General features: G+C 48.4%; 1 protein-coding gene across 6 annotated transcripts in view; it reads left to right on the forward strand.

The window, feature by feature from the left end:
- Positions 1 to 206: 206 nt before the first annotated feature.
- Positions 207 to 25,099, forward strand: part of MROH7 (maestro heat like repeat family member 7) — a 56,154-nt gene continuing 31,261 nt past the window's right edge. For 4 of the 6 annotated variants that reach the window (XM_060206260.1, XM_060206262.1, XM_060206261.1 and 1 more), the window contains exons 1-14: positions 207 to 398; positions 3,135 to 3,169; positions 5,098 to 6,391; positions 9,343 to 9,416; positions 11,258 to 11,341; positions 13,199 to 13,278; positions 13,477 to 13,606; positions 17,902 to 17,997; positions 18,915 to 19,019; positions 19,235 to 19,370; positions 20,929 to 21,041; positions 21,420 to 21,599; positions 21,847 to 22,001; positions 24,504 to 24,642. In XM_060206260.1, coding sequence (XP_060062243.1) covers positions 5,173 to 6,391; positions 9,343 to 9,416; positions 11,258 to 11,341; positions 13,199 to 13,278; positions 13,477 to 13,606; positions 17,902 to 17,997; positions 18,915 to 19,019; positions 19,235 to 19,370; positions 20,929 to 21,041; positions 21,420 to 21,599; positions 21,847 to 22,001; positions 24,504 to 24,642 — 2,511 coding nt within the window. In that variant the 5' untranslated portion in view covers positions 207 to 398; positions 3,135 to 3,169; positions 5,098 to 5,172. Of the gene's footprint in view, positions 399 to 3,134; positions 3,170 to 5,097; positions 6,392 to 9,342; positions 9,417 to 11,257; positions 11,342 to 13,198; positions 13,279 to 13,476; positions 13,607 to 17,901; positions 17,998 to 18,914; positions 19,020 to 19,234; positions 19,371 to 20,928; positions 21,042 to 21,419; positions 21,600 to 21,846; positions 22,002 to 24,503; positions 24,643 to 25,099 lie in introns of those variants that run through there. The other 2 variants (XM_060206263.1, XM_060206265.1) reach the window with 2 other exon arrangements.

The raw sequence follows: 25,099 nt of genomic DNA on the forward strand, positions 1-25,099 counted from the left end.
GTGAATGCCAGGCCAGGAGCCCATTTGAGTGAGGTTATCTCCAGGCATGGTAGAAGGTCCGTCCACAGCTAGATCCTTCTCTGAGAGAACTCTTCCCGGCTGCTCCCTGCTTAGCAGGCAGGGGGCCTCACTGGCTTGGAACTCCAGAATCATGCTGACCTCACAAAGCCCACAACACCGGCCTGCCTCGGGGTGGGGGGCAGCCCTCGGTAAGCTGCAGGTGGCTCTGGGAAAGTCCCAGGGGTGGGGGCAACCTTCACAGCCTCCACAAAGCAGTTACCACCTTGCCCCACCCCCTGGGTAAAAGTCTCCTTCCTCTGGCTGAAATTCCAGTTAGAACTTCCTACCTTTGGCTGAAAGCTGACTTTTCTGTTACCATGTGGATGCCCCAGGTGGAGGTAACACACCAAATTTTCCATTAGCAGCTTAAGGCATATGGAGAAAGAGTTCAGAGGATTAAGTCCTGAAGTGTGCTGGGTGGAGGTAGAAGGGCATGAGGGGATGGAGAGTGGAACACAGGAACTGGACAGGATAGCCTCTGGCTAGGCGGGAAGAGGAGGCGGAGAACCTGGAAGCCACATACTGTCTTTCTTTTAAGCCCTCCTGTCTGAGGATGAACACTTATTGATGAATTTTTGTGGGCCGGGTTCTGTGATCATTACTCTTTGCACAGCCCATTCTTTTCCTCCCACGATCTTGGGGCCGTTGTGTGTGTGTGTGTGTGTGTGTGTGTGTGTGTGTGTGTGTATGTGTGTGTGTATTTCTGTTAACAAATTTGGTGTGGTAAGACTATTTATCAAGGGCTACCTGAGTCCAGAGCCCAGGGCTATGATTTCTAGCTGGGCATCACAAGAACTGTGTAGTTGTTATTTTTATTTTATTTTATTTTATTTTATTTTATTTTATTTTATTTTATTTTATTTTATGGAGAGAGGTTCAGAGTGAAACGGATCAGAATACTACTCAGCTCTGGTTTATGGTGGTGCTGAGTGAAGATTGAACCGGGAAACTAGGAGCCTCAGGCATGAAAGTTTTCTGCATAACCATTATGCTGCTTCCCCAGCATGAGTTTCATAGTTTTCCTTCCTTCCTTCCTTCCTTCCTTCCTTCCTTCCTTCCTTCCTTCCTTCCTTCCTCCCTTCCTTCCTTCCTTCCTTCCTTCTTCTTTCCTTCCTTTCTTCTTTTATTTCTTTCTTTCTTTTTGCCTCTAAGGTTATTGTTGGGACTTAGTGCCTGCACTACAAATCCATTGCTCCTGGAGGCCATCTTTTTTTCATTGCTGTTGTTGGATAAGATAGAGAGAAATTGTGAGAGGAAGGGAAGACAGAGGGGGAGAGAAAAACAGACACCTGTAGACCTGCGACCCCCCTGCAGGTGGGGAGCTGGGGGCTCAAACCAGGAATCTTGTGGCGCTTCACACTGTGTGTGCTTAACCTGGTATGCTACCACCCATCCCCCAGTTTTTCTTTTTATTTATTTATCTATTATTAGATACAGAGAAAAATTGAGAGGGGGCAGTAAAGCGGGGTAAATACAGAGACATCTATAGCTCTACTTCGCCACTCTCGCAGTGTCCCCTGCAGATGGGGACCAGGGGCTTGCACGTGGGTCCTTGTGCACTACAGTGTGTGCTCTTAACCAGCTGCACCACTGCCTGGCCCAATAGTTATTTTCTTTCTTTTTAAATTTATTATTATTATTACTTGTCCTCTCAAGCAGTGACCTAAGAGTGGCAGGAATGAGAAACAAGAAATGTAGCCTCAGTGAGTAATGTGAGCCCAGGGGTCTCCAGGGGACTGTAGGGAGATCTGTGAGTGGAAAGGACTTGGTTAGAATCTTTCTTTTGCTGAGTGCTGGGTGTTTTGTAGAAATCACTTTAGATCCCTCAACAGTTTGATTTTTTTTTTTTTTTTTTTTTTTTTACCAGAGCACTGCTCAGCTCTGGCTTATAGTGATGCTGGGGATTAAACCTGGGACACAGAGATACCACAGCACTACTCTGCTGCTTGTGAGGTTTCTCTCATGTGATGGCCAGGGTTTGAACCAGGGTCCTTGTGTGTGAGCTACTGCATGAGCTTTCTCCTGGCCCCTGTTTTAAACTCTTATATGTGTCTTATTGCCTAGTGGGAAAACCAGATACTGTGGGCTAAGGAGAGGAAATTTGGTTGGGGAGACAGTATAATGGTGCCAGAAGCACCGAAGACCCCAGGTCCCATCTCCAGCACTAGCTTAAGCCAGAACTGAGCAGGGAGGTTTCACATCACCTCACCAGTTGGGCCCTGGCATGCTCTTACCATCTGAGCCAACCTCTAAAGAGGCAATGCTAGAGCTGTTGGCAATGGAATGAGGCTGAGGGAGGGAAGGCCCAGGCCCAGCCCAGAAGTTTTTATTTGAGTTTTCTACAGAAGTTCCTTCTTGGAGAAATTAAGTGTGGTGATGGTATGGTGAAATGGAGTGAGGGAAGAAGTATGAAAGGCAAGAAGGGTGACAAAGAATTGGGGGGGGAGCAGGCAGTGGTGCACCCAGTAGAGCACATATATTACCAAGCTCCAGGTTCAAGGCTCCAGTCACCACCTGCAAGGGAGAAGCTTCACGAACAGTGAAGCAGTGCTGCAGGTCTCTCTCTCTCTCTCTCTCTCTCGCTCCTTTTCTGTCTCCCCTCCCCTCTTAATTTCTCTTTTTCATATGAAATAGATAAAGAAGAAAAGAAAAATATTGACCACTGGGAGTGATGGATTCATTGTACAGGCATTGAACCTCAGTGATTACCTTGATGGGGGAAAAAAAAGAAAAAGAAAAAGGAAGAATTGGGGCTAGGCACAGAAAGGCTTATTGAAGAGTGAGGGAGCTACCCTGAAGATGGGGGCAGGGTATGGAGGGTTCTAGGCAGACAGGTGGCATATAGAGGTGACTTTGGCTGCCTGGAAGGCTAGTGGTGTGGGTGGCCTCCTCTTCCTCGGCCTCCATTTCCTTAGGTCTAGTAGAATAATAGCAGTTAACTTCCAGGAGTGTGTGTGTGTCTACAGAAGAGATTTGCTTAGAAAATATGCATGCCTGTTTTGTCAACTATGGTATTAAACAGACAAACATAAAAGTCTTTGCCTGACTTGGTCTCTTTCTATATCTCTTACTAGGGACCCACTCCTGCTTAAGAACACCATGCATGCAGGTGAGCTGTCCTTAGGGTTTCCACTTTGAGGATGGCCCAGGTGTGGGGAGGCAGGTGGGGGCATTGGGAGTGCAGTCAACAGCCAGGTTTTGGGTTGAACTGACTGCTGGGCTCTCCAGCTGGCCTGCATAGCCTCGAGTGGGCACGCTGCTAAGAGCCGCAGACGGCGCAGTGAGGCTGCTTTGGGAAACTAGTATGTATGCCTACCATAGGTAGAGTGGGTCCAACAACTTAAGGGGCTGGCTGAGCAAGGAGGCTTCTGCTTCCCTATGTCTGTCTGTCTGCAGTTGCAGAGGCTTCCATTTACCCAGTATCTGTGTCCTTCCTACTGTGTTTCCGACACCGTGCTGGGGGTATCCTGAGGACTAAGGTGTGCACAGTTCTTGCCACCCTGGAGCTCAGCTCTAGTAAGGGTGTAGCCACTCAACGAATCATGGGGAGAAGACTTTGTCGTTTTTTTTTTTTTTTTTCCTTTTTTTGCCCCCAGGGTTATCGCTGGGGCTCAGTGCCTGCACTACAAACTCACTGCTCCTGGAGGCTATTTTTTCCTTTTTTTTTTTTTTGTTGCTCTTGTGGTTGTTATTATTACTGTTGTTGTTGTTGGATAAGACAGAGAGAAATCGAGAGAGGAGGGGAGACAGAGGGAGGGGAGAAGAAAGATAGATACCTGCAGTCCTGCTTCACCACTTGTGAAGTGACCTCCCAGCAGGTGGTGAGCTGGGGACTCCAACTGGGATCCTTGTGTCAGTCTCCGTGCTTCATTACTATGCGCTTAACCAGTGTGCCACAGCCTGGCCCCCTTAATAAAGATTTTATTGGGGGGACTGGGCTTGGAAAAGGACAACAGAGAAGGGGGAATTTATTTATTTACTTATTAATTATTATTATTATTTAGCTAGTGGGGAGAGTCAGAGAGAGACCACAGTACCAAGGCTTCTTTCAATGTGGTGGGAGCTAGGATTGAACCTGGGTCACACACATGGCAAAGTAGCACGCTATTCAAGTAAATTATTTTGCCGGCCTGTTTAATTACTTAGGCCAGAGAGATAGCTCGCCCACTAAGGGACATGCCTTGTCATGCATTATGTCTGGGTTTGAGCCCTAGCACTGTGTGGGAAGTGCTATGGCCCTGGGGCATATTCTGGTGCTGGGATGTCTCTCCCTTTCTTTACCTTGGCATCTCTCTGAATGAAGAAGTAATCCAGTGCAGTGAAAGTGTAAGACCATAGGCACACGTGTACACACATACACACACACACACACACACACACACACACACACACGATTTAATTGCTTATTAAGACAGACAGAGACACCAGAGCACCTGCATTGGCATATGTGCTGCCCAAAAATCATACTCTGCCTGTTGAACCACTTCCTTGAGTAACAGAGTGGGAAGAGGTGTTTTTTTTTGTCTCCAGGGTTATCGCTGGGGCTGGGGCTGGGGCTCGGTGCTGGCACTATGAATCCACTGCCCCTGGTGGCCATTTTTTCTTTTTATTGGGTAGGACAGAGAGAAATTGAGAGATAAGGGGAAGAAAGAGTGGGAGAGAGGGAGAGAAAGAGACTTGCAGACTTGCTTCACTTCTTGTGAAGCAGACCCACCGCAGGTGAGGAGCTGGGGGTGTCAAATCCCGGTCCTTGCACTGGTACTTAGCACTTAACTGGGTACGCCACTGCTTGGCTCCCTAGGAAGGGATTTTGAAGCCAAGGACACTGCACTTACGCAGGGTCTTGAGCTGAGAGGGTAGAGGGTGGGGGCAGAGAAGGAAAACCGTGGTGTAAGGGTGTGACTGGATCTGAGAGAGCACGAGGAAATGAAAGATGTGTAGTAAGGTGTCTGAGGGCTTTGACCTCAAGGATGGGGGTCGATACAGGAAGGTTTTAGTAGGTGTGGCATGACTCAATTCCCACTCTCTCTCTCTCAGGAGCACTGCAAGGCGCTCAACAGTCAGCTACTGGAAAGAAGGCCACTGTGGTGCTGAGAAACCTCTAGGCCAGGCATGGCCCTGAGTCCGAGGGCTAGTCTGCTCCTCCTCGAAGACTCAAAGATGACACCTTCTGAGTCCTCCACTGTGGGCCCAGGCCTGGGCTCTGACATCATCTCTGGGTCAGGCCCAGATATAGCCCTGGCTCCTGTCTTAAATCCACCCCCAGATCCAGCTTCTGCTACCATCCTAGACCTTAATCCAACTCAGAGCCCTGTCTCTGAGGAGGCCCCTGGCCTGGCCTTTGACAACACCCCTGGATGTGGTGAGGGCAAGCCTGAGGCTGCAGCCCCCCTCCAGATCACCACCTCTCTCTCTGCTGAAGTCCTAGCTCTGAATTCAAATCCCCTCTCAAGGTCCAGTTCACAGGGGGGCCTACACCCAGCCTTGAACCTCATTCTGAGACCCAGCTCTCCCGAGGCCCCTGGTTTGGCTGCAGGGAGGTGCTTTGGATCAAAATCTGAGGAGGTCTTCACCTCCCTCTCAAACAAGATTTTCGATTTGGCTCAGAGTAACACCAATCCTTGCAGGTCCGAATCCAACCCATTTTTAAAGTCCTGTTCAAGAGAAGGCCTGGTTCAGGGCTGCCGTATCTCCAGGCCCAGATCCAGAGCACTCCTGATCCCAGCCTCAGACCTTACTCCGGATGCAGACCCCAGCCTGCGGCTGGGCTTGGATTCCAAAAACATCTCCCAGCTAGACCTGAGTTCGGCTGCAGGTGCCTGTGGGGCCCTGGTCCCGGACACAAGCGAGTCCATCACGTTCCTCTCCCAGAATATCTCTCGGTCTGTTTCCAAAGGAACCTTTGGCACCACTTGGACCACAAGCTCCAAAGGAGCCACCAATGGAGCTCCGGACAGCATGCCCATGGCTGACATGAACATGACTGTCACACAGTCCTCGTGCATGACGCTGATACCTCCTGCCCCTGCTGATGCTGAGGGTGCCAGCCAGCACTCCAGCGCCCACAGGCCCACTTTCGCTTACTCCCCCTCTTCCTACATGACCCTGATTCTGGGCTCCAATGAGACGCTGAGCCTGGGCTCTAGCCTCCTCTTCAGTGACACCTCCACTCTGACCTTGAGCAGCCAGCGTGACTACTCTGAGGACAACAGCACCCACACTCTGCCCCTGGCCGAGAACTTGGTGAGCTGGGGCCAGGTGCCTGGTATGCAGCTGGGCTTCCCCACCTGTGACGTCACGGACACGAGTGCCTTGCACAGCATCCCAAAGGGTGAGAAGGGCAAGGGCCACGGCAAGTAAAGCTGGGAGGACTCTGTGCTCAGACTTCCAGGGCAGAAAGGGAGGAAGAGAGAGACAGAGAGAGAGAAGGCAGCTATGTGCAATGGATAATGTGCAGTTGATTCATGGTGCTGCGGGTTCGAGAATCAGAGACAAGCCAATGGAGTCAACAGGGAGGAACTTTATTAATGTTAACAGGCCACAGAGGGAGCTCCTGCTCTTAATGAATTCTGGGCCCCGAACAAAGGGAAGGTCCAGCTTCTACAGGGGACTTCAGGACTGAGAGCAGAAAGCGTCACCACAGAAGCAGAGGCTGCAAGGTTAAGGGGGCGGGACTTGTACCCAGTGCTCAGGGTCTGATGCCTTAGTTACTGTTATCTTCCTGCATAGCTGTGTCTGGGGAAAGGCTAGCCTCAGGACTTGGACGTTTTATGACCTGTAGGGAGATCATGTAACACTGGGGGGTGGGGTGGGGATGTTTTTCCAGGCTTCCTATCATCTGGGGCTTCTCTTCTTCCTATAGACTGGTTAGTTAATTCTTTGCTTTAACATTCTCTTTTTCATTTCCACTTAGATGGCACACAAGCAACCTCATGCTCAGTCTGCTTGCTATGTGACTTGAGACAAGTTGCTTAGCCTCTCCCATTCTGAATCTACTCCTCCTCTTTTTAATATTTTATTTATTTTAATGAGAGATACAAATAGAAATATATATACATAGAGAGAGAGAAACAGAGAGACAGAGAACAGAGTACTGCTCAGCTCTGGCTTATGGTGATGCTTGGGATTGAACCTGGGACCTAAGGCATGAAAGTCTCCTGCATAATCACTATGCTGTCTTGACTCTGACTTCTTTGTGATACTTTATTGTATCCAAATAATGTCAACTAGCAATAACTCCTTTTCAGAGCATCTCTCTCTCTCTCTCTTTTTTCTACTTTCTTTCCCTGATACATTTTAGACCCCAAACCAAAGTTTGACTAGTGGGGCAGGCAGACTTTCAGCTTAGGTGGCCAGTACTGAGTGTCTGGGTTCTCCCTGTATGAGACATTTGGGGTCATGGGAGAGCCCGTGCCTTACATTCTGAAATTAATTCCATCATATTTCCTTTTTTTTTTTCCTTGCATAAGCATTATGCTATCTATCCCCCCTCCCACACACACACGGGTGTTGGTCCTTCGTATCTCTTCTTTGGTAAAGACTCTACTCTTGTCCTCTCCCCATTTTTCAATTTTTTTTGTGTGTATTTTGGTTATTTTTGTGTGCATTTTGTGTGTATTTGTCTGATATATGGTATGTAAAGATGTTTTCCCACTCTGTAAGGAGTCTCTCTGTTTTACTGGTGATTCCTAGCTCTGTACAGACGCTTTTTAGTTTCATGCAGTCCCATAGGTTTATTTATGTTATTGTTTTCTCTGCAGCTGGTCTTGAGTTGTTGAAGATCTTTTAAATTTATTTATTTATTCCCTTTTGTTGCCCTTGTTTTATTGTTGTTATTGATGTCATCATTGTTGGATAGGACAGAGAGAAATGGAGAGAGGAGGGGAAGACAGAGAGGGGGAGAGAAAGACAGACACCTGCAGACCTGCTTCACCGCCTGTGAAGCGACTTCCCTGCAGGTGGGGAGCTGGGGGCTCAAACCGGGATCCTTACTCCAGTCCTTGTGCTTTGCACCACCTGCGCTTAACCTACTGTGCTACTGCCTGACTCCTTGTTGAAGATTTTTTAATAAGGTTTACTTTCTTTTTTAAAATTTTGTTTATTTATTGTTGGATAGAGACAGAGGGAAATTGAGAGGGGAGAGGGAGAGAGACAGGGAAAGAGACACCTGGCAGCTCTGCTTCACCACTTTACCCTGCAGGTGGAGACCAGGGGCTTGAACCCTGGTCCTTGAGCACTGTAGTTTGTGTGTGTTTAATCAGCTGCACCACTGTCTGGCCTAGTTCTCTTCCTTTCTTTTTTTCTTTTTTTCTTTCTTTCTTTCTTTCTTTCTTTCTTTCTTTCTTTCTTTCTTTCTTTCTTTCTTATTCTCTTTCTTTCTTTTTTAAATAATAAAATAAAGTGACTTGAATTTGAGAGAGAGAGAGTCTAGAGAAAGGGGGAGGGAGAGGGAGAGAGAGAGAGAGATGCACCAGAACCTCTTTCTGGCACATGCAATTCTATGGACCAAACTTAAGACTTTAAGCTTATTGCCTATGCCGCCACCCAAGCCACCCAGCACACTATGTCTTCTGTTTTGTTTTTGGTTTTGGTTGTTGTTGAAGATTTTTTAATGAGGTTTACTTTCTTTTTAAAAATTTTATTTATTTATTTTTCAAACTGATTTTTATTCTTTATTTTTATTTGTTTTCCCTTCTGTTACCCTTGTTGTTTCATTGTTGTTATAGTTATCATTGTTCTTGTTATTGCTGTCGTTGCTGTTGGATAGGACAGAGAGAAATGGAGAGAGGAGGAGAAGACAGAGAGGGGGAGAGAAAGACACCTGCACACCTGCTTCACCGCCTGTGAAGCGACTCCCCTGCAGGTGGGGAGCTGGGGGCTCGAACTGGGATCCTTATGCCGGTCCTTGCACTCAGCTTAAGGACTGTGCGCTTAACCTGCTGCGCTACTGCCTGACCCCCAAAATTTTATTTATTTATTATTGAATAGAGACAGAGGGAAATGGAGAGGGGAGAGGGGAGAAGGGAGAGAGACACCTGGCAGCTCCACCACTCCAGGTTGACTTTTATTTTTTTCTTCTTCCAGATAGAAAGGCAGACACAGAAATAGACAAAAATATACTACAACACTGAAAGTTTCCTCAGTGCACTGGGGGCTGGACTTGAACCTGGGTAGTACTCATGGCAAAGCGTTGCCCTGTCCAAGTGAACCATCTTGTCGTTGTCAGCCCCACATTGTGTGTTTCTCCTCCCTCCCTCTCCGTGTTCAAATTCTAACATGCAGAAACCTTTGAGGAAGTGACCTCACGCCTGGTGATGGAGTCAGGGAAGAAAGAAGATGACAGCAAAATGACCCTGGTATGTTTCCTGTCCATCCCCAGGGCCTCCCCTGGACCACACTCCAGAGTCCCATCTCTGCCCAGCTCTGCTTCTCTCCACGGTGCTCTCTGTCACACGATGTCTTCTGAGCTCAGTTTACTTCCGGTTAGCCTCTCACTAGAGCACATTCTGTATTCAGGTGGCTGTGTCTGACTTAGTCACCGACATGCTTCTGGCTTCTAGAGCAGAACTCACACACCACAGGTGCTCAGCACACGCTTCTACACCATCAAAGTGAATTGTGAGGGGGTTTCTAAAAGGGGCAGCAAGGCTGGGAGTGGTCCTTTTCAGGGCACAGATGGATCTGACCCTGATGTTGGTCAAGCCAGTGCAGCAGGACTTGGTGAGGCCCATGGGGCTAGGCTGGTAACCCCAGTGTCACTCACGATTGTATCAGTGGGCAGATAGGCTGGAGGCCGGGAATGTACCCAGGCCAGGAGGCATGAAGGCAGAGGCCCCAGCCCTCAGTCTATTATAATTAGAATTATAACTATAATTATAATTATTGTAATTATCATTACTATTTAGACAAAGAAGCAGAGAGTGAAAGAGACCATAGGACTAAATCTTCTTTCAGAGAGATGGGGGCTGGGCTTGAACCTGGGTCAATCACATGCAAAGCAGTGCTCTTTATGCATTGTGGATAGAGACAAAGAGAAATTGGGAGGGGGAGATTAAGAGGGAGACAGAGAGAGAGAGAGACAGACACCTGCACCACTGTTTCATCGCTTGTGGTAAGAGTACTACCGCACTGGGCACTAGGGGAAACTATTGTGTCTTCTCTCTCTCTCTCCCTCTCCGTCTTTTTCTCTCCCTCTCCCTCTCCCTCTCTCTCTCTCTCTTTCTCTCTCTCTCTCTCTCTGTGTCTGTCTGTCTGTCTTTCTAGCTGAAACTGGCCAGGTGTGGTGAATTCCTGCAACAAAAAAACTTTACTCTGGCTACAGAAGCAGTAAGGGTGGGGAGGGTTATGTTTCTCACCATTAAAAATTATTTATTTATTTATTTGTTTTATTTATTTATTTATTTGTTTGTTTGTTTGTTTTACCACCTGCTCTGGTTTATGCTGGTGTGGTGGATTGAACCTGGGATTATGGAACCTCAGGCATGAGAGTCTGTATGCATAACCATTATGCTGTCTCCCCCGCCCCACAATTCTACATTTTGACTGGACTCAGCTGGGTGGTTCTTCTGCTCCCGAGTTACATGTAGATGGAATTTCCAAGGTCAGATTCAAAGAAAATTTGTCATCTGACAGAAAGAGTGAGAGAGAACTTGTGACATTTTAAATTCACCACGCTGTCCACAGGTTCACTTGTTTTGCTTTCTTTACTATAGGAAGTTATTTTTACTTACTTTATATTTCTGCTGTAAGATAATGAGAATGTGTGGATGAATTGAGTGCTGGTTAATGCAGTCCCTTTCTCAATAGCAGAAGGTCTTGGCAGTGTAGTGTATGTCCTTAAGAAGGCCAGATGCTAGAAGGTCCTTAACAGGAGTTACTAATAGTGAGATTTCAGCTGGAGGTGTGGGAACCCTTTCTGTCCCATCATCCCCTGCCTCATTGCCCATGGTTGACTGTAAGAAGGGTGTGCCTGACAGTTTCTGGTATGTAATCTTCCTCCAAATACTGGATACTCCCCCCCACAGCCATGATTGTCTCAAATCTTCACCCACCCCCAAGTTTTCCAGTAGTTTCTCACTTCTCTGGAGCTGATGCAGAGGCTGAGGTGTTGAGAGTGAAGGGGGGAGGGGGGCATTGACATGCTGGGTGTGGCTCTCACCTTGTGGCTTTGCCCTCTGCTGTTCCTCACGCCCCCCAGGATGGGAATATCCTCACCCTCAAGGAAAGCCAGGAACAGCTGGGAGTGGAAGGAGAGAAGAAGACCATGATGAAGAAGATGATGGTATGGGGTCCACAGGCGGGTTTGGGACCCTTGAGGGGGGGAATGAAGTTTTAAACCCACCCCTGGGGGTGGAGGAGTTGAGATGGACAGAGGACAAGATAAAGAGGCTGGACCCTTTGCTATCTGTGTCACCTTGCTTCTTGGAGCCTCTCCACTCTTTCTCTCCTGGATAGGTGGCTTTGATCATGATCACACCTGTGTGCTTGGTGTGTCAGGGGGACACATCCAGTGCTTAGTTTAAGACTACCCCTCACACATTGGAGAGTAGTGATTATGCCATACATTCTGTTCTTAGAAATCTTTTCTGGTGGGAAGTTTCCCTGAGTTTTCCTCCCAGTTTGCTAATTACAATTGCTTCTTAGGCACCCACCAGAACAGATGAGGCAGAGATAGCTGCTGGCATTCCAGAATCATATTTAGCTTTGGGTCCCCTAAAGAGAGAAAAATGTCTTGTCCTTCATTGCACTAGCGTTTACTGAGCATCTGCTATGTGCAGGTGCTGGACCAAATGTGAGAAATGTTTAGGGCATTTTTAATTTTAATATACTATTACTGCTTCATGAGCAGCAGGGAATTGAACCCAGGACTTCACACATATGTGATATCTGCTCTACCACATGGGACCACATCCTTAGCTCCTAGAAGGACATTTTAATTCATCAGCTTAGTTAATGGATTGATTAATTTTTATGAGAGAGAGAGAGACTTGTAAGCCCCTCAATTCTAGCATATGAGGTGCTGAGGATTGAGTCTGGGATCTTATCATGTGAGTCTTGTGCTGGGCTCTCTTCTTTCCCTAGAAGGGTATTAAAACAAAAAAATAGGTGTTAGTATACTTCAGCCACCATAGCTTCACCTTTAAAATATTTCATTACCACTCTTATTATTATTTTAATGTTTACCTATTAATGCTAGAAGGAAGGAGAGAGAACCAGAGCATCAGTTTGGCACATGTGATGTCAGGGCTCAGACTTAGGATCTCATACTTGAGAGTCCAACACTTTATCCATTGTGCCACTTCCTAGAGTGTCACCTTTCAAAGGAAAGTATTTATTTCATATGTGACAGAGAGTTTCAAATAGCGGGGGTCGGGGGGGGGGGAGGGCGCACAGGCCAGAGCACCAGTCTGGCATATTGCTAGAAGGACTTTCTTTTTCTTTTTCTTTCCTTTAATCTATCCTCCTTCTCTCTTTTTCCTTGTCTGCCTTCTTCTCTCTCTCTTTTTAAAAAATTTTATTTATTCATAGGAAAGACAGGAGGAGAGAGAGAAAGAACCAGACATCACTCTGGTATATGTGCTGCTGGGGATTGAAGTCAGGACCTCATGATTGAGAGTTAATACTTTATCCACTGCTCCAACTCCTGGACCACCCTCCTCTTCTTTGATAGAAACAGAGAGGGAGAGAGAAAACACAGTACCAAAGCACCCTCCAATGAGGTGGGGACGTGACTCACGCACATGGCAGAGCAGTGCAGGATCCAAGTGAGGCATTTCTTGGTCCTCTAGAAGGACATTTTTGAAAGAGTTCAGCTGAGACCTCCCAGAAACACTATTTTGTCTTTTGCTTTGGGTTTGCCCATGATTCTGGTAGACCTCGTCACCATGAGGCTGTGGCAAGGACCCTTGTTGAGTCAGAGAATTGGGGTGCAGCTGTGTGGGTGTGAAGTGTAACTGATGGTCTTAACTGGGGGGCTCAGGCTGAAGTGTGAACAGTGAGCAGAGCAGGGCAGGGAGTGTGTGTAGTTGGGTGGGGTGGGGGTTCCATCCAGGCCGCTACTATCAGGAGGAGCAGGCTGGGTCGTGGTGGTCTACACGGCCTGCTCCTCTCAGCAGTTCCTTGGTGATTTCTGGTCCAGAGGCAGATTCAGGAGGAGCCGCTCGATTCCCTGTTAAGTTCCGTCCGCCAGCAGGCTATGGAGACCCTGACCAAGCTGAGGTGTCCAGAGTCCCTCCCCAGCCTTTCCCTGCTTCCTGGGCCTGCTACTTCCGGTCCCCTCCCCAGTACCTGCAGGGCAGGGCTGATCATTCTCCACAGCATGCCCTCCTCCCCTACACCTCAGTCCCACCCCGAGCCCCCCCACCCCCGCCCCCATCCTGGCCCTCATGCTTGTCTTTGCTTCCTTTCTTTCCCCAGCCACACCCAGCCTATCCTGGGGTTGCGGGAAAGGACAGAGATGGTGAGCACATGCGTGAAGAGTGTGTTCTCCCTGCCCTCCGTGCAGGCCATGCAGGAGAAAGATGAGGCCCAGGCTGAGATCATACAGGTGAGGCAGAGCCCTCCCCTCAAACCCCAGCTCCACAGCTAGGGGCATGCCAGACTCCCTGTAGGGAGGAGAAAGGATGTTTCCTGAGAAGGGAGGTAGACAAGGTTCTTCTCCCTATGCAAGCCACATGGACAGCCCACTTCTCCGAGCCCCCATAGATAATCAGTAACATCTGGTGAACAGATGGGTCTTCAGAGTAAAGCAGTGATCATACAGGGTGCTCTGTCTACTTCCTGGCCTGAGGGAGGGATGTAGGCAGAGGCTAACATGATCACAGGAGGTGACTGGGACTGGGGGGTGAGGGAGGTGGGGTGGGTGGGAGGGTGCTGAGGACTGACCCAGGCAGAGTTGGGCTGTGGGCTAGAGAGTTAGAATCTCAGTGGACTCTTGTGATAATTTCCAAGCCTCCTCAGAGCTGTCCCTAGAGGGGTGAGCAGAGGTGCCCCTTAGTGTAGGTGGGAGGGTCCCTGGGGGAGGGCAAGGGTGAGGGGTTTCCACTCAAGATGAGGCACATTCATTCATCCTTTCATTCAACAAATAACTGGGTACCTACTCCAGATGTGGAGAGGTGACATGCAGTAGAGGTGAGGGTGGGGGGAGGTCAGCCTGTTTATATGAATAAAGGCTTGGTCGCAATGGCAGTAGTATTGCAAGCAAGAAGTGCTGGGACTTATTTATTTATTTATTTTATTTGCTTATATATTTTAATATTTTTTTAAAGAGACAGATAGAAAGGTAGAGAGAGAGAGAGAGACCACAGCACTGAGGTTTTCTTCAATTCAGTGGGGATCAGGCTTGCACTTGGTTACACACAATAGCTCCAAGTGAGCTATTGATATGTCCACAACCCTAAAGTCATACATTTTATTGCCATTAGAATCCACACTGATGGCCAGAGTAATCCTTTTTTTCCTTTTTTTCTTTTTTCTGTTTTATTTTTCTTTCTTTCTTTTTTTTTTTTTTTATTTTTTATCAGAGCACTACTCAGCTCTGGTTTATGGTGGTGTGGGGAGACTGAACCTGGAACTTTGGAGCTTCAGGCATGAGAGTCAGTTTGCATAACCATTATGTTATCTACCCCTGTCCCCAGAGTAGTACTCTCTTTTAAAAAATATTTTATTTATTCCCTTTTGTTGCCCTTGTTATTTTATTGTTGTAATTATTATTGATGTCATTGTTGTTGGATAGGACAGAGGGAAATGGAGAGAGGAGGGGAAGACAGAGAGGGGGAGAGAAAGACAGACACCTGCAGACCTGCTTCACCATTTGTGAAGCGACTCCCCTGCAGGTGAGGAGCCAGGGGTTTGAACCGGGATCTTTACACTGGTCCTTGAACTTTGCCACCTGCACTTAATCCACTGCGCTACCACCCGACTCCCAGTAATACTCTTTTTTTTTTTTTTCGGAATGTATCTAGTCTTTATTACATTACTCAATTTTTCTTTTTTTTCGATTTTTTTTATTGGGGAATTAATGTTTTACATTCAACAGTAAGTACAATAATTTGTACATGCATAACATTCCCCAGTCTCTCATATAACAATACAACCCCTACTAGGTCCTCTGAATCCTTTTTGGACCTGTATTCTCCCCACCTACCCACCCCAGAGTCTTTTACTTTGGTGCAATAGGCCAATTCCAGTTCCGGTTCTACTTGTTTTTTTTTTTTTTTTTCTGATCTTGTTTTTCAACTTCTGCCTGAGAGTGAGATCATCCCATAACATCTTTCTGTTTCTGACTGATTTCACTTAACATGAATTTTTCAAGGTCCATCCAAGATTAGCTGAAAACAGTGAAGTCACCATTTTTTATAGCTGAGTAGTATTCCATTGTGTATATAGACCACAACTTGCTCAGCTACTCATTTGTTGTTGGACACCTGGGTTGCTTCCAGGTTTTGGCTATTACAAATTGTGCTGCTAAGAACATATGTGTACACAAATCTTTTTGGATGGATGTGTTGGGTTCCTTAGGATATATCCCCAGGAGAGGAATTGCAGGGTCATAGGATAGGCCCATTTTTAGCCTTCTGAGAGTTCTCCAGACTGTTCTCCACAGAGGTTGGACCAATTTGCAGTCCCACCAGCAGTGCAGGAGGGTTCCTTTGACCCCACACCCTCTCCAGCATTTGCTGCTGTTACCTTTTCTGATGTATGACATTCTCACAGGAGTGAAGTGGTATCTCACTGTTGTCTTTATTTGCATTTCTCTGACAATCAGAGACTTGGAGCATTTTTTCATGTGTTTCTTGGCCTTTTGGATCTCTTCTGTGGTGAGTATTCTGTCCATGTCCTCCCCCCATTTTTGGATGAGGTTATTTGTTGTCTTGTTGTTGAGTTTGGCAAGCTCTTTATATATGTTGATTATTAAACTCTTGTCTTATGTATGGCATGTAAAGATCTTCTCCCATTCTGTGAGGGGTCTCTTGGTTTGGGTAGTGGTTTATTTTGCTGTGAAGAAGCTTTTTAATTTGATATAGTCCCATAGGTTTATACTTGCCTTATTCTTCTTTGTAATTGGATTCATTTCATTGAAGATGTCTTTGAAATTTATGCTGAAAAGAGTTCTGCCAATATTTTCCTCTAAGTATCTGATAGTTTGTGGTCTAACATCCAAGTCCTTGATCCACCTGGAATTTACTTTTGTATTTGGTGAAATACAGTGATTCAGTTTCATTCTTCTGCATGTTTCAACCCATTGTTTCCAACACCATTTGTTGAAGAGACTCTGCTTTCCCCATGTAATAGTCTGGGCCCCTTTGTCAAAGATTAGATGTCCATAGGTGTGGGGGCTCAATACTCTTTTTTTAAAAATGTACTTATTAATGAAAAAGAGAACCAGAGTACCACCCTGGTACAGGCCGTGGCAGGGATCAAACTCGGGGACTTGATACTATTAGGTCCAATGCTTTAGCCACTGGGCTACTTCCTGAGCTTCCAGAGTAACACTTAAATCCAATACTAGGGCTTATAAAGACCCTGGAGTGGGGGATTCTGACCAAGAGGAATTCTAGTGTTGAGGGGATGAAGTGAGTCAATGTGCTGAAGGAGCTGGCAGAAGAAAAAACACGCAGGGTAGGGAGGACAGATAAGCAGGAGCATGGTGACTTCGAGGACTAGAAGGAGGCAGTGTGGCTGAGGCCAGAGGCCAGAGGCCAGGTGAGAGAGCCTGGTAGCTAGACCACACTACCAGCGGAGGGCCCCGGAATCCTGGAAGTCACACATTCAAAAATCCAAGGAAAGACAGAATCCTTACTAGGCAAGAACAGTCCTCAGCTCTCTTGTTGTACCAGACCCAGCCAGCAGAGGTCAATGCTGCAGAGTGAAGGGCTGCAGAAGAGCCGGAGGAGGAGGTCTTTGGGGAGTGATTTTGCTTGGTGGTGATTAACGGTGGTGTGCAGACTCAGGAAGCCTAGAGGATGACCAGCTGGCTGAGAGCAGCAGGGCTCGGCAGAAGGAGAAGCCACAGGGCAGCGTGGCTCAAATTCACTAGTCAGCCTTGGGTTTCTGTGATACCTGCACACTCATAAGACATTCTAGGTTGCTGCTGGAACTGAGGGAAGAGGAGTCTGGCAAGAGAGGGACGGCTCCTGGAAGGGGCAACTTGGAAAATCAACTTGGGTCTAGGAAGAGCAGGCAAAAAGGAGAGTCAGAGCACTTCCCCACAAACAAACAAAAAAAACTTATCCTGGGGCCAGGCAGTAGCACACCTGGTTAAGTGCTCACATTACAGTGCACAAGGGCCAAGGTTTGAGCCCCTGTTCCCCACCTGTAGGGGGGAAGCTTCACAAGTGGTGAAGCAGGGCTGCAGGTGTGTCTCTGTCTCTTTCCCTGTTTATCTCCCCCTCACGTTTCAATTTCTCTCTGTCTCTATCCAACAATAAATAAATAAAAGGTTAAGAAAAAAATCTTTATAAAAAAAACAAAAACAAACAAAAAAACGTATGCTGCCTTTATAGTTAATTCTGGAGCATTTTCCCAGTCATCCTCTCACATCTTCCTTGTTGTCTGACCTTGGACAAGTGTCTCCTTGTTTGTAAAATGGGAAATGGACTTTGAGGTGGGGGTCTCTGCTTTTCTCTCCTTTGAGGCAGCAGTGTACTAATGTGTTGATTTTTGGAGACTGTCACCCATAGAGGGGGAGTGATGTGTCACATATCAAGGCAGTCTCAGAGATGGGCCCCAAAGCAGCTTTCCTGGGTCCCAACACCCTCTCATCCTTTGAGCCACACCAGTTGTCTGGGGCGGGGTCTGCTCCAGGGAACCCTGAGTGGCTTGGTCTCCTCTTGTCCACAGACCCTTTACCATCAGACCCTGGATGCCCTGCAGAAACTACTCAACGCCCTCTTTGCGGAAGACCCCACACCTACTGGGTTGAAGACCATATTGGAGGTACAGGGGTGAAGAAGGGAGAAGGATGGGAGTGGGAGAGAGTTGGCTCAGCATAGGGAAGGGACTTGGTTCCAGGAGGAACCAGGGTTTGACTTCTGGCTATCGTCTTATGCCCAAGTTTTGCCTTCTTGTCCCTCTTACAGACCCTGCCCCAAGTTCTGATCCTTCTACCCTCCCTCCTCCCATACTCCTGTTTTCATCCATCCCTGAATCCTTGCTCCATCCATTCTCTTATTTTAAATGTGTTTTTTAAAAACATTTCGATATCTATTTATTTATTTATTCCCTTTTATTGTCCTTGTTTTAATGTTATTGTTATTGATGTCATTATTGTTGGGTAGGACAGGGAGAAATGGAGAGAGGGGGAGAGAAAAATAGACACCTGCAGACCTGCTTCACCACCTGTGAAGAGATTCCCCTGCTGGTAGGGAGCCTGGGGCTCGAACCGGGATCCTTATGCTGGTCCTTGCGCTAAGTGAGCTTAACCCGCTGCACTACCGCCCGACTCCCTTTTTTTTTTTTATTTATTTTAATGAGATAAATGAAGAGAGAGAGAAAGACCAGAGCACTTCTGAGCTCTGGCTTATGGTGATGAGGGCAACTGAACCTGGGACTTTAAAGCCTCAGGCATGGAAGTCTTTCTGCATAGAAATTATGCTATCTCCCCACCTCTGCCTCCATTATTACTTCAATGTCTTCCTCTGTCTCCCTGACTGTCCACCTCTTTTCGGTGGCCTTTATCCTCTCTCTGGTCTTTCAGTTCCAGTCTCAGTTTCTGGATCCCATGTGTCTCCGTGCTCCAGGAAGAAAAGGACTCTGATGACTCGCCTTTGTACCCTCCTTGAAAGCTTCCAGTTGGTTGGTAACTCGGGGGCTGTTTTCTCATCTGCAGCTGAGTCTCTCTCTTGTCCTTACAGCCCCTGGGGCCCTGGATGAACTCTGGGAAGGTCCATGAGCGAAGACGGGCTGTGAACAGCAATGTCTCTGTGTTGAACCACACGCTTCTGACTCTGCCTCTCTTTGTGAGTGGTCCTTGGGAAGGAAAGGTAGACATACCTGGGGACAATCATCCCAGCCCTGAGGGAGATTGTGTACCTGTCCAGAGGGTGCCAGGTGGGCCTTTGCCATTCTTAGCATGTTCTGCTGTCAGGGCCAGACCACCCAGCTCTGCTCACCATTTACTAGATAGTACTACCGCACTTACAAGATTCAGTCCCTAAGACTACAACACAAACAGATGTCCTCGGGGTTCCCGGCTCTGGGGCTTCTACTGGGGAGGCTCATCCTTCGCATCGGGGATCCTGATGAAGAGATTGGCCGGGAAGCTCTGGATGGCATCATCATCCTCTATACCATCCTGGAGCTCCAGAAAAGTAAGCCTTTTGGAGTATCTCTGAAGTCTGGCTGCTGAGCAGGTTTCAACATGGGGCTTGCCTGGAACCTGGTCAAGAGGGAGGGAGGCAGATGCAGGAGACCAGCAGCAGGTCTGATGGGCTTGGTAGAAGTCATCACCCCCACAGAATTAGGGGGAAAAGGCCACACACAAGTCTGTTTAGATTTGAACAATTCTGTATAAGCCTTTTCTTATCCTTCCAAGTTCAACCTGTGATTCTCATGTTCACAATCCCTGGACGTGACAGCCCAAGTGTCTTGTTTTCTGATCTGTCTTCCCCACTAGACTTAGAGCCCCACATGAGAGCAGGTGAAGGCTGTGTTTTGTTCACCAGTATATTCCCAAAGCTTAGACCTAGGCCTGGCATATCGTAGGAGCTCAAAAAATGGCAGTTGAAGGACTGACTGACTGACTGACTGACTGACTGCTGGAATCTGTGTGTAGGAGAACATTCCAGATAGAGTCTCAGGTAGTCAGAGGTACATGCTATCAGCTATTACTTCCTCTCTCTCTCATTATTTGTTTACGAGGGAAAGAGAGATGAAGAATGGGTGGCTGGGCAGGGGTGCACCTGGTTAAGCACACGTATCACTGTGCTCAAGGACTCAGATTTGAGCCCCTGCTCCTTACCTACAGGGGGAACACTTCATGGGTCATGATGCAGTTCTGCAGGTGTCTTTCTCTCCTATTCTCTATCTCCCCTCCTCTCTTAGCTTTTCTCTGCCCTATCAAAAAAAAAAAAAGAAAGAAAGAAAAGAAAAGAAAAAGTGGTCACTGGAGTGGTAGATTTCAAGCCCAGCAAAAACCCTGGTGGCAGAGAGAGAGAGAGAGAGAGAGAGAGAATATGAGAGCATCACTCTGGCACATGTGGTGCCAGGATCAAACTAGGGACTTCATGCTTGAGAGTCCAGTGCCTTATCCCCCATGCCACCTCCTTGGCTCCTCCTGGCTTTCTCCATAGTCCTAACTCTGTCCAAACCAAGGAACTTCTGCATGTTGTTTAAGTTTCTCTGGCCCTGGAGGCAGAGGGAGCTGGCTCTGATCCTTCCCAGCTGTGTGGCCTCAGATTTCCTCATTGAGGGTATAAGAGGACACAACTCACAGACTTCTCGACACCTTAGGTACAAAGAGCCCAGCTCAGGGCTGCATACTTCAGGAACTGGGGCAGGCCTTGTCACGCACCAGCACCACACAGGAGTGTGATGACACCAGGGGGAGCTCTAGTGCGGTGGCATCCCTCCATCTTTCTGTCTGAGGGGGAAAAAAAAAATGAATGAAAAAGTCAACCCGAGAGCAGTGTGAAATCTCATTATATAAAAGGTCCCAGCAAAGTGAATACGATTGGGAATTAGCTCAGTGGGTAGAGCATGGGACTTGCAAGTGTGAGGTTCCAGGTTCTATTCCTGGCACCTCGTATGTCAAAGCAGTTTCTCTCCCTCTCCCTCTCTAGCTCTCTCTCCCACTCTTTCTGTCATTAAATAAATAAATATTTAAAAATAGGACCATTGAACCTCAGAGGGAAGGTTCTTTTCTTGCAGGAGCCGGAGATAAGGAAGAAACCAACAAGAAGGAGCTGTATGAGAGCAACAAGCGTTTCCTGGGGCCTTACAACCCTGTCAGCCCCTGCCAGAACATTCTCCGAGTGATCGCGGTGATGCCTGTTATCCACCAGCCCTGGGCCCTCCTGTGGGGAAGTGGGTGGGGGCAGTGTCATGTCACCCTAGCTCAAATCCTCCTCATGAAAAATAGGGTGTGTGTGGGGGGGTACCCAGTACCCCTGCCCTCTGGTCTGTGCTACAGAGTGCAGGCTGGTGATAATCTTTCTCCTAGAGGTATGTCACCCAGGTCTGGGATCCGGGGCCAGGTGGCCCCCTCTTCTGCTGCTCCTCCTCAGAGGGCTTGGGTGCTCTGAGAACCAAGCGTGCCTGCCCTGCCAGGCCCTGCATGTGTCCTGTGGGGTCTGTGGATCTGTGTCCGATTCTTCTTTTGGGTCTGCCCGTGTGTCAGTGTCTCTGTGCCTCACTTTCAGGAATTTGGTGACTTCCTGGGACCCCAGCAGGTAAAAGACCTGCTGCTTGCAGCCCTGGAAGGGCTGAAAGGTGTCTCAGAGACTCCTCGGGGGAAGGACTCAGGGGAGATGATGCAGCTGGCCTCAGAGGTGACGCTCAGCTCCGTGCTGGAGTGGTACCGCCACAGGGTGCTGGAGGTGGTAAGGCCCCTTAGAGGATCCCAATATGCTAGGGGAGAAAAAACTCTCATCTGAGAGAATCTGACCATCTGGGGGGGGTATAGGAGTGGGCCTGGGTCTCTCTCCCCCTTTCTTACTTGCATACTTTTTTGCTCCCCTCATGTTCTCTTTTCCCCATCACCCTCCTCTCCTACCTCTCTGCTCCTCCCTTGGTTTCTCCCTGCTCCCCCTTGGCACTGCCTGATCATGGCTTTCCCCCTGTGCCCAGATCCCAGAAATCATGCAGGGCATCTACCTGCAGCTGAGTCACATCCAGGAGCCCCGGGCCCGAGAGGTGGCCCTGCTGCCTGTCTCCCTCCTGGCCAGCTCCTTCATGACAGAGGTGGTGGTGGCGCTGCTCATGTGCCCGCTCCCGCTGGACAGGTACCAAGGTGTGGTGGGGGGAGGGTGTGATTTGACCACTGTACCTCAGAGGGGTGCAGCAGCCCCCATGCTGGGATGGGACTCCCTATCTCCCCGGAGAAGCCCCTTGCCTTCCCTGGCAGTCACTTTTCAGGGACAGGAGGAAGACAAGGAGGGGCCCCGATCCCACTGGTCTACATTTCCTGAGCTCTGCAAGGTGTTAGAACTGAGCACTAACAAGCCCACTTTACAAGTGGAGAGACTGAGGCACAGGGAGAGCAACCCCCAAGACCTGAACTCAGACCACCTGACCCCCTCCATGCGTGAGCTCAGAAGGAGGCTGGAGTGACAGTGTCTCCAGCTGCTGTGTGGTCTTGGATAGCCACACCTGCCCCTGTGTGATCCTGCAAGTCAAGGTCTCTATAAGGCTTGTGCCCTGGGTACCTCACCTCCCTTCCCTTCCCTTCCCAAGACCTGGGCCAAGGGTCAGTCTCTTGGGCCTCCCAACTGAGAGCACGGGTGTGAGGGAATGACACCCACAGGGTGGGTGCAGGTCTCGGCAATGAGGCTCTTTCACGAGGCGTCTGCTGGGTTTGCTTCCCAGGGCCCCTGCACAAGCTGAGTCTCAAGAGTCACCACAGCCTCCTCCGACTCATCGCAGCAGTGTGTCCCTCTGCCACCACACCCTCCCCCCTTCTTAGAGCTAATTTATACTTCTCCCAGCCCAGATTCAATTTACCGATTGGGTCACTTTTACCATAAGCAATGTTGCCTGGCAACACAGTTGACATGCTATCTTTATCAGGTTGCCAGGGGAACAGAGCTGGAAAGTTAATAGAAGGTTCAAACACTCCTGAAGAAGAGGAAAGGGGGGTTTTGTTAACCCTTTCCAGCCCTGGTCTGTGGGTACTTATGGTTCCCTGTTGTGGGTGTGCCCACGGGCTGGCGCAGGCCTGCACAGCTGTTTCCTGGGGGCAGGAACTGGTGTCTCTGCAGATTCTGTGACACACGCGAGACCCAGGCCCCACAGGGCTCCTTGGTAGAGAGGGACAGGCATAGGCTTTGGAGATGTAAGACCTGACCCCTAGGCCACAGCTGATAAGCTGTATGGTCTTGCATTGTGCTTTCACCTGTGCCTTGACTCCCCACCTGCAATGTGGGACTAGTGACTCACCTGAGGGGACACTGTGAGAACCCAACACCCATAATTGCTATCACTTTAATGGTTTTATTTTGGATAATATTCTGTATGTATTTGTTTGACTGGATTGAACAGAGAGAAATTGAGAGGGGATAGGGAGATAGAGAGGGGGAAAGAGAGAGACACCTACAGCACGGCTTCACCTCTTGAGAAACTTTCCCCCTGCAGGTGGGGGCTGGGGGGCTTGAACCCAGGTCCTTGCCCATGGTAACACATGTTCAGCCAGGTGCACCCCAGCCCAGCTCCACCCTGGATGATTCTGAGTAGCTTGTCCATACTTGGTGCTCTCAGAACTCCGCCTCGTGTCTGGCATGCTACAGAGGCTTAGTGTGTGATGGAGTCAGGCCTTGTCTATAAAGCAACTGCTGTAATGCCTGAAAACGGAGCTTCAGTCTGTTACTCACCCCACCCCCTACCATGCTTCCTGCAGTGTTTCCAGGGTCACTCCTCTCTGGCATGTCCTCCTCCCCCTTCCTTGTCCCCAGCGCCATTTCACAGCAGCACTTTCTTTTCCTTTTTTTAATATCTATTTTTATATTTATTTATTTCCTTTTGTTGCCCTTATTATTTTATTGTTGTAGTCGTTGTTGGATAGGACAGAGAGAAATGGAGAGAGGAGGGGAAGACAGAGAGGGGGAGAGAAAGACAGACACCTGCAGACCTGCTTCACCGCTTGTGAAATGACTCCCCTGCAGGTGGGGAACCAGGGGCTTGAACCGGGATCCTTATGCTGGTCCTTGCGCTTTGCGTCACATGCGCTTAACCTGCTGCGCTACCGCCCGACTCCCCCAGCAGCACTTTCTTTTTTTTTTTTTTTTTAGCTGCTGAATCAGTTCCTGTGATTTATTTTATTTTATGTTTGCGTAAACTAGCGGCATCACCTTGTTGGCTTGTGACCAAAGAGTCCTAGCTGTATCTCTGTATTTCCTGCTGACTGGCTGAGCTGGGTGTCAGGGACAGGCAGATGTTCATGTTTCAAGCCCAGGAGGCACTTCTGGGAACTGGGTGACTTCCAAATTTTTGTATTTATTGAAAGTTTTACTGAATAAAACACATTAAAAAAAAAATCCCAGCTGGAGCTTCATTGCTGCAGGCTGACTGTTTCAGATAGAGAGAGGCAGGAGCTAGGTGGTGGCTCACCCAGTAGAGTGCTCACATTACCATATGCAAAGACTCAGGTTCAACCCTTCAGTCCCCACCTGGCAGGGGGGGGAAGCTTCACGAATGGTGGAGCAGCAGCAGCACTTTCTATTCTTCCTCCAAATTCTGCTGGCTTGGCAGGGGCCACCTCATGGATCCTCTTTACCCCAACCTTCTTCCAGCAACGGGGCAGAGATGTGGAGACAGCTACTTCTGCGCAAGCCCAGCTGTGACGTCCGAGACCTTCTGGACCTGTTGCTCACTAGCCTGAAGGAGAAACCCATCACCAAGAAGGGCCGGGCCTCCATCGTGCCCCTGGCAGTGAGCCACTGTACCCTCCCCTTCTCCCCTCCAGCTGAGCTCAGCACATCCTGCTTCACCCCCACCACCACCACCACCATCACTTCCAGCCCCTGCCAGGACCTAGCCGGGTGATCTTAGGCCAGTCTTTTCTGGGCTCTTGTTTGTGAGTCATTGTACAAAGCTTCCCACTCACCCTCTCACAAGTGGAGACCAAGGGCTTGAACCTGGATCCTTGTGCATGGTAGCATGTGTGCTTAACCAGGTGCACCACTGCCTGGCTGCTTCCTTGCACATGTTCTTTCTTTTATATTTATTTATTTATTTATTTATTTATTTATTTACCTACTTATTTGATAGAGATAGAGAACCTGAGAGGGAAAGGGGAGGTGGTGAGGGACAAAGAGGAGAGACACCTGCAGCTCTGCTTCACTATTTCTGAAGCTTTTCCCCTACAGGTGAGAACCAGGGGCTTGAA

The sequence above is a fragment of the Erinaceus europaeus genome, chromosome 13, assembly GCF_950295315.1.
Source record: "Erinaceus europaeus chromosome 13, mEriEur2.1, whole genome shotgun sequence".
NCBI lineage: Eukaryota > Metazoa > Chordata > Mammalia > Eulipotyphla > Erinaceidae > Erinaceus > Erinaceus europaeus.